A 12,298-nucleotide genomic window follows, 5' to 3' on the forward strand; every position below is an offset into this window, starting at 1 on the left:
TGCATACGAGTTCAATTTATGAATATTTACAGTAAGAGGATACCCTGGGCAGGGTTCCTTGGGTGCATTTCCAGGCAGTTTTATAGTTCTATAGGTATGTTTTGTTTTGAGGTTTTGACTCTCCTTTCTCAAGGAGCAGTTGTTAAAAAAAAAATTGAATTCTTAAAAAATTGAATATTCACCACTGAATTTGAAGATTATATCCCTGGTTTTACAACGTGTTGTTATGGTTGGAATTCCTTTCCGATAACAAAATCCAGTTCAAAGCAGTGAGTTTTGAACTCCTGGGGGACAGGTAGAGGTGTGTTTGGCTTATTTCCTTCTTTTTTTATAACCTGAGTCTTGTGACCAAAATCCATGCAGGGCTTTTTTTCCTGTCCATCCTCCCGGATGTGGTCAGAGCCAGGGGGTTCCTGGGCAGGTGGGAGGGAGAGGCTCCCTGGAATGCGTCAGCAAGGCCCATCACACCTCTTTAATGGTTGTTTTATGAGACAGGAAAAAATCAAATTGCTTCCTCTCCACCAAAGCATTTCATGGTGAAATGAGAGCGGGAGGGGGGCTCGTTATCAGGAGGGGTTTTATGACTTCCTTTCAAACACGGGCTCACGGCCGGGACGTGTTTATCACTATATTTATATATCCCAATTTGTTCAGTGCCCAGCAGTGGCCATTTACTTCAGAAAATGGAACCAAATAAATGCTTAAAAATCATAATCACTGAGTATTAGTTAAACATTCGCTTGTTATGTATTTTTAGTGGATTTTTTGCAATAGTGTGCACTGAGTGAAGAGTAAATAACAGCTCTCATTCCCAGTGGTGATGTAAATTAATCTAAGGCAATTAAAAATTAAAAAAAGGCATTTTGCCTGCCTGCTTCGGGCAGAACGTGTCAGAATAGGGAAATAAATAAGCAAACATCTCTGATTTGTTTTATGAGGAATATGAGGGATGTTGTTTGGGGGAGGGTCCATTCCTCTGGGTGGGGGATTGTGTTTGGGTTTCTAAGTCTGTGAGGGACAAAATTGATTCCAAGTGCTGTGTTGGGTTCTTGTCCTCAAGCTTCTTCCTTGAGCGAGGTGAAATGTTTCTGTGGAAGAGGAGTTAGTTTATTCAGGATGGAATAGCAGCAAAAAGTTTGATAGCACAAAAAAGAGGAGGATAATGATGTCCCTCCTTGAAAAGTAGGGACAGGCCAAGGGGGAATGGCTTCCTACTGCCAGAGGGCAGTTAGATGGGATATTGGGAAGAAATTCTTGGCTGTGAGGGTGGTGCAGGCCTGGCCTAGTATGGCCAGAGAAGCTCTGGCTGCCTCATCCCCTCATCCTTGGAAGTGTCCAAGGATGGACGGGTTGGATGGGGCTTGGAGCAACCTGGGCTAGTGGAAGGTGTCCCTGCTCATGATGGGGGGTGGAACTGGATGAGCTTTAAGGTCCCTCCAAGCCAAACCACTCTGGGATTCCATGGTTCTGTGCACAAGGGTCAGGGTTAGGTGGATTTTCAGTGGGTCCCAGCCGGTGATGTCCAAACCCCTGCGGTACAAACCAGCAGAACTGGGCTTGATTTCTGAGCCCCTGGGTTACACCAGGGTTACACACTGAGCAGTGCTGTGGGTCAGCTCCGTGTTCCTGCAGGTTGAATCCCCCAAGCAGTGCCAGGGACATGGCTCCATGCCCAGCTGTGCTTCCCTGGAGGTGTTGGTCCAGGCGTTCTCGTGTTTCTCGTTCTGACACGTTTCCTTACGTAGCAAAAACACACACAAAGTTCTCCAGTTTAAATTGTTTCATGAAGCATAATTGTGTTTACAAAACACTAAATTTGGGGGGGGGTGTTATGTCAAGCAGATGTAGATCTGTGTCTTACAGGTAAACAGGGTACTTGTCATTATGAACTCCAGGGGATTCAGGAAATGTGTTCATTCTATACAGGAGAAGTCACTTTAATACACTCTTCTTGCCATGACTGTTTAGTCACTGTTTCAGTTTTGCCTGAAAGCACCTCTTAGTGGAAGAACAGGAGTCTGATAGACTTCTTTTAATTAGGTTTTCCAAGGGAAGGAATTAATTCCGTTATTAGAACTGATCTATTGATTGTATTGATATCAACTTCAGCACTGTGGCCATTTGTCCTGTGAGAACTTACTAGGGCCAGGTGACTTGGTTTTCTTTGAACATGGTATCCCACAGGGAACAGCTGGGAATGACAAGGTGATGTCCCTTCTGTTGGAAAGTTGTGAATTTGGCATTTGAAGAAGGACTACAATTTGATGCAGGTAAAAACACGGGGGAAAAACAAGAGAGGAAGCAAAGTTTTGAAGGTGTATAGTGTGGAGTTACTAATTTTGTTATTTTATAATGTTATATTACATTGCAGCCCAATGCTGCTGTTATTTGTAAATACTAGGAGGGTAAGAAAAATCAGTGTTTTTTGAGTCTGACTCTTTGAAGCATCACAGCTCCTTAATTCTGATCCAAGTTGAATCCTTCTGTTCCTGAGGGGGAGGACTGATCCATACATAGGAGCAAGTGCATTAGGGAAAAGAAAGAGTTTGAAAGTCTAGATTACCTTTCTGGAATCAATAGTGAATTATGGGAAAAATATTATTTATTGAGTAACCAGGTTTATATGAACACCCCAAGTCAAAATTAAGCATAGTGGTGTCTCTGAGGTATTATTTTTCTTATGGAATACAGCTGAAATATTAAAGATGTTGAGATTTGAATATCCTGGGTCATGTGTTTTCTAACAGGTTTTTTTGGCAAAATAGTAATTTGCTGGTTTTAGTTGTGGTAGGTCTTCGTTGCTGAAATCAAAGACTTGTTCACATTTAAAAGCTCTAAAATCCACTCTGAAGTCCTTCCAAAGAGGACTTTCTTTCCTCCTGCAGTTGTGTGTGTTAACTGATGCCCCAGGTTTCTCAGCAGCTCATTGCCCTTGGCCAGGTTTGCCTCTGCTGCATCATCTGCATCCTCAGAGGGTGCAGCTACAGTGTTCATTCCCATCAGGAAAGACTTCCCACCCATTCCTGCTCCTGCATTGCTCAGATGGTCTTGGATCTTGCTGCCTTTGGAATGGAGCTGGACTGGGAGGTGCTCTCAGGTCCCTGTCGGGTGTTCAGGGTAAGAGCTGCTTGGGGATGGGCCTGTGCAGGGCTGAGGGTTGGACTCCAGGATCCTTGTGGGTCCTTTCCAACTCAGCATATTCTGGAATTCTCTGATGTGGGTGCTGGGCTCCCAGAACACCTGGATCACCCTCTGGTGCCTCTCCTGCTGCCTCAGCCACAGTTCCCAAATCCCTGATGCTCTCCTTGGACAGGGGCTGCAACCAGGGCTTTGCAAACACTTGAATATGGCCAAGAATAGCCTAAATATGGTCACTAACCAGTTCTCCAAGTGTTTGTGCATCCCAGTTCCTGCATTCCAATACCCCCTTCCCGAGGTGGGTGGTAGCAGTGCCCTGGGAGGTCCCAGGGGAGCTGGACTGTCCCGGGTCACTCAGATAAGGGCAGCACTGCCGGGGCAGATGACAGATAACATCCCTGTTCCTTTGTGTGGTGTGGCCAGGGGCATAATTAGGATGTTATTGCCAAACAGGAGGAAGCCCTGACTGTGCCAATAACGTACCACAGGAAACAGGAAATCTAAACCGGAGGGGCTGGACAACATGGAAAATATTTCTAATAATTAACTAAAAAGTGGGGCATTCCAGTGAGCAGTCTTCAGGTGTGGCACACTGGACAGAGATCCCATCAGCATCCTGAGGTGATAATGATGGAGCAGCACCCCAGGCACGCTCCAGCTGTTTGTTATCCCACCGTGGTGAACTACACTGGGAGCACCGGGGGGACACTTTTCCTGTAAGATGAAAAGCTGGGACCACACCAGTGCATCCAGCTGGTCAACATCTTTGCCTCTTCCACATCACCAGCCCAGTGCTGGTGACCTTAAAACTTTATGCCTTTGCCAATGAGGGATTCAATTAGAGAAGTTATTGATGGTATTTATTTCAGAATCACAGAATATTCTGAGTTGGAAGGGACCTACAAGGATCATCGAGTCCAGCTCATAAGTGAATGGCCCTTACAGGGATCAAACCCACAACTTTGGCCTGCTCTAATCTCATTTATTTGAGTCCAAATCCTTGTGGGTATTTGCACACCCTGCAAAATCCTTTGATAAAATAGTTGCAATAGCTGATGTCTGCTCAGAAGGAGCCCTGGAAAGAGCAGCTTGGCAGAGGGGACTTGAGGATTAGCAATTGGAATGTTCTCTTACCTTGGATCCCTGGGATTCCTGCTGGGCTTGTCTTGGCTGGAAGTATGGTGTTAAAAAATTCTCATTCCCATTTTTCTGCCCCCTCTGGGGCGGATTGCTCTGCCCTGCAGTGGGAATTGCTCTGCCCTGCAGTGAGAGTTACTCTGCCCTGCAGTGGGGGGATGCAGCAGTGGAACTCCACTACCTGTAGTTTCAGGAGTTCTGACATCCTTCTGGTCCCAGTTACTGCACAGCAAGAGATAAATTCCTGTGCAAACCACATGTCACTTGCTGAACATGCTGTTTTTAAACATGAGATTCATGTGAAACTGCGTAGGAGTAGTTCTGCAAAGAGTATTCCAGAGTTACTTTTTAAAAAGTGCTGAAAGATCCATTAGAAAGAGGAGACTTGTGTTGCACGTTCCGTGTTCCACCGAGCTGGGAAGCTCAGGGTAATAAAGCTGCTCCTTATTGGCGTTACAGCTAATTGTGTGTAATTACTCATTAACACAGCTCTGCACTGCCGAGCACTCTGCTCACATGGCTGGGTACAAATCAGTTAGTGACGGCACTCCAGGCATTCTGAGCAAGAACAGGGAAAAAAGCAAGGAAACAACCCAGTCTTCTGACTAAGTCCCAGAATTATCAGCCAGCACCAAACTGCTGCCAAGCTGGTATTTACCTGCAGTGTTTGGGGGAGTTCCCCCTGTCACTGCCCCCCTCCAGGTGGGTTTGCAGGTCCTTTGTGCTGTGTTTGGTTCGCAGTTTCTTTCTCAGCTGTCAGGTTTTTGTGGTCCGTGACTGTTCTCCCTGTAATGGTGTCGGAGGGAGCGTTGCTGAGTTCGAGCCTTGCATGAGGGTAAATCTGGGTGTCTGTTGATCTGGGAGATCTTGGCAGCTCTCCCAGACTCATCATCTCGATGCCTGCAGGTTCTTCAGCACTGTGTGTGCATCACTTAAGTAAAAGATGGATCCATTTCATTATAGGGGAAGACAAATACACGAGTGTGTGGGATGGCTTTTAGATCAGCAGATGAATTTAAAAAATACTCCACTGTAACCAAATGGAACGATTTTTAAAGATGGGTAAGGTGCACATTTTGCACGAAAAACGTGTAATTTGAAGCAGATCACCTGACAATATTGCCAAGATAGGTAAGAGAAAATAAAGTCTGAATGTGAGGTGGGAGATGACGTGGTTGGCATGTCAAGCTCTGAAAAGCCACAACTGTCCTGAGGAACTGTCTGGTGGTGTTCTCTGGGATTTGTTCTTTTTAAGTTCATACAGTAGAAATGCATCTCCTGCAGCCTTCTGGAGTCAAAATGAGCAACTGCAGTGGTGCCTTAAGGAATTTGTTGTGCTGGAGTATCTTTCTTATTAAAACCAGAGGGGCTTTGTATGTGAAGCATTGGTAACAAATGTGTGAAGGCATCAAAGATCCTGCCAGGATGGATCAGGAGATGGTGCTTCAGAGGGTGTTTGGCTGATGCAGCTGGAAAACACTAGTTTGTTTTTATAACAGAACAGCTTCCCTACAGATTATTCCTCAAACTCTTTCATGGGTTTAAATTATATTATGAATGTAATTAGTTAATAGAAGGGTGGGAAATTAAAGCTGTCTGCAGGGGAAATGTAGTCAATTGAAGTATAAAGTGAACAGGAATTTGGAATTTGAAGTGAAGTGGAAGTCAGTCAAGAAGGACAATGTGGAAAACAATGGGCACCAGGAGGGTTCTGCAGAGTTCCTTGTTCCTCTGTGGAAAGTGTGCAAGGAGTGATGGCTGGGGCAGGGAGGAGGTCTCCAGTCCAAGGGAATATTAACATGGGCTGGGACTTAAACACAGGAGGAGCTTGGCTGATGTAACCAGGACCACATCTGTGGTCCTGGATTGGCACTGGAACTGTTGTTCAGGAGCAGGGATGGTTGTTGGAAGATCCCCTGCCCTTCACTCAGGGCTCTACTGAGTGATCTGCACCAGCAAGGGGAGCCCTGGGGGAATGGGGCTCTGGCCAAGTCCAGAAGAGCTAAATGTGGTGCATTTCTGCAGGAAATCTAATTATGGAACATAAAAATAGGGGGTTTTAGATAAAAATAGATTTTGCAATGAATGTGAAATTAATGGTGTCTATTGATCGGGAGGGGCTGCTGGAGAATACTTAATTGGGATCTTTAGCTATTAGAGTGTGGGAAGGATAATTAAGAAGATACCCTTGAGTGTGTCTCTGTGTGATCCGGATTTTAAATACCAAAATCTGTGTGTTCCTGGCTCTGGGCTCTGTCTGAGCTCTGCCTGTGGACTGTGGTTGTGTGGTGCAAATCTGATAAAAACCAAGGGTTTGTTCTTAGGTTGTTGTCAGGAGTTGCCTAAGAAATAGAAGAGGAAAAATGAGAGTCCTGCCAATTCCAGACCTACGTGTGAGCTGATGCTTGGTTTGACAAGGGGTTTTTGACAGTTTAAAATCAGGTTTTTGTTGATGGAAGACTCGTGAGTGTGTCTGCCTGAAGGTTGGGTCGTTCAGACAATGTTTTCTCCTTTAGTCAGGTTGTTTGTGAGGTTTTCTCCTTGTGTATCAAGACACAAGTCCACATGTTCTGGTGGAGATGCTGCAGCTCTCAGCAACAGCTCTGCTGGAAAACCAGAGCCATTTTAGTTAGTTCCCATAATTAATAAGTGAATAGATGTATTTGGCAGCGTGGATTCCCGTGTGGAAAAAGTCATCAGGTGGCTTAAGCTTGATAAATAGTTAAAAATCCATAAAAACTCAGGGTATCCTGAGCTTTGGGGTTTTGTTACTAATTGTGCTGCTTGTAATACTTGGTGGTAATTGGGGTCCAGCTGCTCAGAGTATCAGTGTTAGATTTACTGGATGGATTGCTTTAATAGGATTTGGAGAGCAGCTCTTGGTACAGTGCAGCTTGTGCTGTCAACTCCCAACCTTTTAATGCAGTAATCCCTGGGATTTATCCTGGCTTGGAGTAGCAGCACAGGAACACGACGTGATTTAGGCTGAGAAGTTTGGAGATGGTGGGAATAATCCGTAGCCAGAGCTGTTTATGTTGTTAGTGTTGCTGTAAAGGATGGAAGAGGTGTTATGGGAGTGCTGGTGGCAGGAAAGCAGCACCCTTGGTGAAAGGCTGTGGGTGCAGTGCCCTGGGATTGTCACTGCTCTGGGCAGGGGCAGAACCCACCCACTCCAGAAAGCAGCTACAGATGAAATGACTGCAGGGTTTAATTGCACAACCTGAATGAGTTTGCACTTAAAGCAATTTGGTGTGTCAGTCTGTCATTTTTTTATGATTGAGAAGAGTATAAATGAATCCTGCATGTTAATGAGCTAATGTTCAAAACTGGGACTGGGTGTATGTTTGAATAATTAATACGAGTTGGGTTTTTGCTGTTAAGGGTGTGGTATCACATGTGGTTTACAAAGCAATGACAGTATTGTTTGCTGCTGGTACGTCCTCTCCTGAGGTCGGATTTTATCCCCAGTTTCACCCTTCCCTCCCCCCTGCCACTTCATTACAATGGAGATTTGGTCTGCTTGCTCCAAGTGATGTCCTGTAATACCCCATTAGTGGTCAGTAGTTACCTCTGCCTGCATGTCAGCCTTCAGTTTAATGGCCTTTTTTGTGTGTTCATTTTCTTTTGTTTCCCATCGTGGTTTTGTTTATTTCTTTGTGTTTTTTTTTCCCCTGTTCTCTTTTTTTTTTAAACCGTGGTGATGTTTGCCCTTCATGTTCCCCAATGTTTGCACATGACAAGATGTTGCCATCCCAACATTGCCTCCCACTTCACTGACCAGTGCCACTAATGACCATCTAGCACCAGCCACAGCAGGACCCCTGCCCTCGGCCCCGCGGGACGTCGTGGCCACCCTCGTGTCCACCCGCTTCATCAGGCTCACCTGGAGGCCACCAGTGTCAGACCCTCAGGGGGACAACCTCACCTACTCCATCTTCTACACCAAGGAAGGGATCAACAGGTAAAGACTCTTCTTCACTCTGGTTTTGCTTGGAAATGTTGTAACCCGACGTGTCCAACCTGCGATGGGAGGGGTTGTGTTCCCCTCCCTCCTGCGCCCTGAGTTTTATTGGCTTTGTTGCTGCACGTAGGAATTTTTACAGGCACGGGTTGATTGACTGCAAACAGTTGCTACCTGCTTTTAGCAGCCTGTTAGAAGGTGAGAGCAGCAGAGGCTGTCACAGCTCGTCAGGAGCACTGGCACTGCTGTCAGTGCCACCTCAGTGGGCACAGGAACATCCTCCAGAAGCCACGTGCTGGTGGGAGCGACAGGCACGTGAATTCACTCTGATCCCAGGGACAGACGTGTGGTAGGTGTTGGCTGAATGCCATCGAAGGTGTTGGTTAAATGTTGATTCCCTCCTAATAATCCCTGTAAAAAGAAATTAGATTAATTACTCCCAGTCATAAGCTTTTGACATATTATCCCAGTGGATAATATTGATCTACCCCTTTCCCTTCCTGACGGGATCTACTGCTCAGCGTTACAGGTTCAAAGTGTTGAGATAAGTTGGATTGTTCAATTGTTGTGATAAGTTGGAGGAAGCTGGAGCTAACAATCATTTGGAGCAGTGCTTAATTAATTGCAAATTAGCTTATCAGATTTATTACCCAAGGGAAAGTTATCTGTCTCCTTACTGAGGAGAGCATGGGACTCAAAGTTAACAAAGTCATTGGAAGAGAACGGAAAACACACTGCTGCTAGTGGGGAATTTTTGCTCTTCCTTAATTCTGTGGATAGACATCTAGTCCAGGCTCGTGGCAATTAATTGAGGCAATTAGTAACATTTTCTTTGCTTCCCAGTTGTTGGTTTTTTACTACTTCCTTACTTTGGGAATATCCAAGTTGTTCAAGGCCAGATTGGAGCAACCTGGGCTAGTGGAAGGTGTCCCTGCCCATGGCAGGGGTGGAAACAAGATGAGCTTTCAGGTCCCTTCCAACCCAGACCCTTCCATGATTCCAAGAGGAGCATTTCAGAGTGTGGAAATGGCTGTGGAGGTGACATGTTTCTGCTTCTCTGGCTGCACAAATGTCACCAGCCGGTGCCTTGTCCCACCTTGGCTTGGTGACATCAGAGAGACTCCTGCTGAGGCAGTGATGTGGGAGTGGAGTGGTGTCTCATGGTTTTACTGTCACACCTCTGGAGGACCCCAAGTAAACTTACACAGTTACAGAGTTATTTCATCCTCATGTTAGGGATTTATTCCACCCTGGAAAGGGTGTGAAAATTGAAATGTGCTGCAGGGAGGTTGAATTCTGTGAAACTTTAGCCAAGCATTCGGGCAGAAGAACTCCAGACTTCAAGATTTGGACAAAAATAAAAGAAATAAGCAGCACGTTGCTGGTACAAGAGGGTAAATTACACGTGTGAGATACTCAAATACTGTGAAATTCACGGTTCACCGTAGTGTGCTTCAAAGGCAGAAAATGGGGTTTAATTGTGTGTAATCACACTGTCAGAACGTCTCTGGAGCTCCCTGCCAGGCTCCACAGCTGACAGGGCTGGCACAGGCAATATCCTCTTTTTAATAATTCCCTGAGCGTTGTTTTTTATGAGGAAGTGCAACTTTAAACTTGGCATTTCCAGACAAACCCGTGTTTGGGGGCTGAACTGATGGCTCTCCCCTGAGGTGCTTGATAGCTGCTGTAAACCTTAACTGGAGTTTACAGAGCTCTTTAGCTGGGACTAAACTGGACTCATAGAACAGGGGTAGTGCAGTTACTCATGGAGCCCATCTCCCTGTACCTGTTATCCCATCAGGCACAGCAGCACTTGGAAAAGGTGCTCCAGGCTCCCCAGGAAAGGGCATAAAGGAGAGATTCATGCAGCACTTAATTAGATTAATATCACCATATTTTTACCATAATGTTGTGAAGGCACATTTCTAGTTATTACTGAAAATTGCAGTACTTTGACGTGTCTATTTATTTTTGGTAAATGTAGTCTTTCTAGTAAAATAATTCTGATTTTTTTTTTTCCTTCTAATTTTAAACAATAACCTTGGTTTGCTGATTATCTTTTTTCCCCGGACAAAATCAGGGAGTGCACTTACCCTTGAGGCAGAAAATGCAATATTTTGCATGTCAGTGGGAGCTGGATGTCATTCCACAGCTGTGGATCCGTTGGCACTTAGTCTGGGCTTTCAGATCCCATCCTTGTAGCTACGGCTCATCTTAAAGGAAACTCCATCAGGGAAGGTGCTTTCAGGAAAACGTTTTGCTAGAAGTGGAAAAATTAGTGATGAAAATGAATAAAAATCTGAAATAAATTCAGCTGTTGATGCAGAGCCATTCTAACTCAGCTTCATGGAGGGGAACATTCTAGAAAATGAGTGTAAATAGATGTTTAGTTACAGTGAGTGCATTGTTTCCCTCTCTGTAGATGCAATGTAATAATGCAGAAATCAACAGGGATTTCAAAATGTTTTCAGCCAAGTTACGCTAAATCAACCGCACCGGTTGATGTAAGAAGAAATAAATTTAAAATGGGGATTTTGGCATCATATTTCCATGATAGAAACTGAAGCAGGATGGCTGGGAGGTGGGAAGGAGAGACGCTGGAATGATTCTTCCCAGGTTTCTGCATCAGAAATGCTTTAATGGGAGGTGACAATGGGACGAGAGTCATTGTCCCTGCAGAGCCAAACAGAGCCTGGCAGGCCAAAGGGGAAGGATTGAATTCCCAGCAGGCACCTTCCCCCTGATTTTCTCAATGGGAAGTTTCTGATTTCTCCTTTTGTAGCACTGCTGTTCACATTCTCAGGGAGCAGGAGCTCCTTTCCAGGGAAGGATGGACGTGTGGAGCCGTTGTTGTTGAAACGCAGCTCCAAGAGTTCAGGTGCCAGCGGCCTGTCTTGGAAATAAAGGCTGTCATTAGTTAATGATTAATGCTCTAATCTCCCCCTCCATCCTGATAAGAACTGATGGAGTTTCCTGGGCTACATTCGGGTGAGATGGTGCTTCCGCAGGGGGAAGTGTTGGGCTCCGGGAGCCCGGGGGGTCGGTGGAGGGTCACTGAAGGCCAAGCAATGACCCTTCCACTTGCCTCCATACACAACATGTGTTCTCCTGACTGGATTATGGCTTCCAGCCTGCAAAGTGTTGGCCTGACAGAGATGCCCCTTCCCATGCAAAGTGCATTATTTTCATGGGTGCTCTCAGATCAACAGGGCGCTGGTAGCCTGGATCTGCCTCCCTGCTGCTGCTGGAGGTTGGAGTATCCACTTAGGTTCAGTAGGGGCCACTTCCATGTGCACAGCACAAGTGTGAGGCACTCACAGGTCACACTGAAGGAGAGGTTGCCTCCTATTGCCTCCAGTCCTTGTATGGATCCAGTGTGGGTGCCACGGCCGTGCCCTGGGTGTCCTGAACAAATCCAGACACCAGGGAGGAACCCAGTGAAGTTTGGAGGAACAAGAACACGTTAAAACAGCTCCTTTGAAGAACACACAAAAAGCAGCCCCATGATATTAACAGAAGTGCCCCAAATCTCACCAGACTGTGCTGCTTAAATAGCTTTTCTTTTGGCTTCAGAGTTGCAGGATAAACTGTCACCGTGAATTATCACTTGCTGTTATGGGAATAGCAGAGAACTGCTGAGGGTTTGGTGCTGTCGAGTGTAATTTATTCTGTTCCTTCACTGCATTTGTTTTTTTTGCACAGAGAAGTTTGCAAAATTCGAAGCAGTGTGTCAGCAGCAGTTTTGGCACGTTCCTGTTGTGCTGTGCAGAGAGCACGGTGTAAACCAGCGCGTCACTAACACGGGGGATACGCTCGAACGGGACACGGCGACTCCTTCCTTCCCCCTCCAAACCCCTCTTACTAATCAGTGGTTGTCTCTCTGCCTAAACCTTCTGCTTCCTAAAGGGAACGCGTTGAAAATACGAGTCGTCCTGGAGAGACACAAGTGATGATCCAAAACCTGATGCCAGAGACAGTTTACGTGTTCCGAGTCGTGGCTCAGAACAGGCACGGCCCCGGGGAGAGCTCGGCTCCGCTCAAGGTGGCAACGCAGCCCGAGGG

General features: G+C 45.9%; 1 protein-coding gene across 1 annotated transcript in view; it reads left to right on the top strand.

The window, feature by feature from the left end:
- NEO1 (neogenin 1) overlaps positions 1-12,298 on the top strand; it is a 114,124-nt gene that overhangs the window by 64,128 nt on the left and 37,698 nt on the right. Inside the window, exons 7-8 of the mRNA XM_025894859.2 lie at positions 8,077-8,236; positions 12,143-12,297. Coding sequence (XP_025750644.2) covers positions 8,077-8,236; positions 12,143-12,297 — 315 coding nt within the window. The remainder of the gene's footprint in view (positions 1-8,076; positions 8,237-12,142; position 12,298) is intronic.

Source organism: Manacus vitellinus, unplaced genomic scaffold, assembly GCF_001715985.3.
Source record: "Manacus vitellinus isolate BGI_N305 unplaced genomic scaffold, ASM171598v3 scaffold_16_pilon, whole genome shotgun sequence".
Lineage (NCBI taxonomy): Eukaryota > Metazoa > Chordata > Aves > Passeriformes > Pipridae > Manacus > Manacus vitellinus.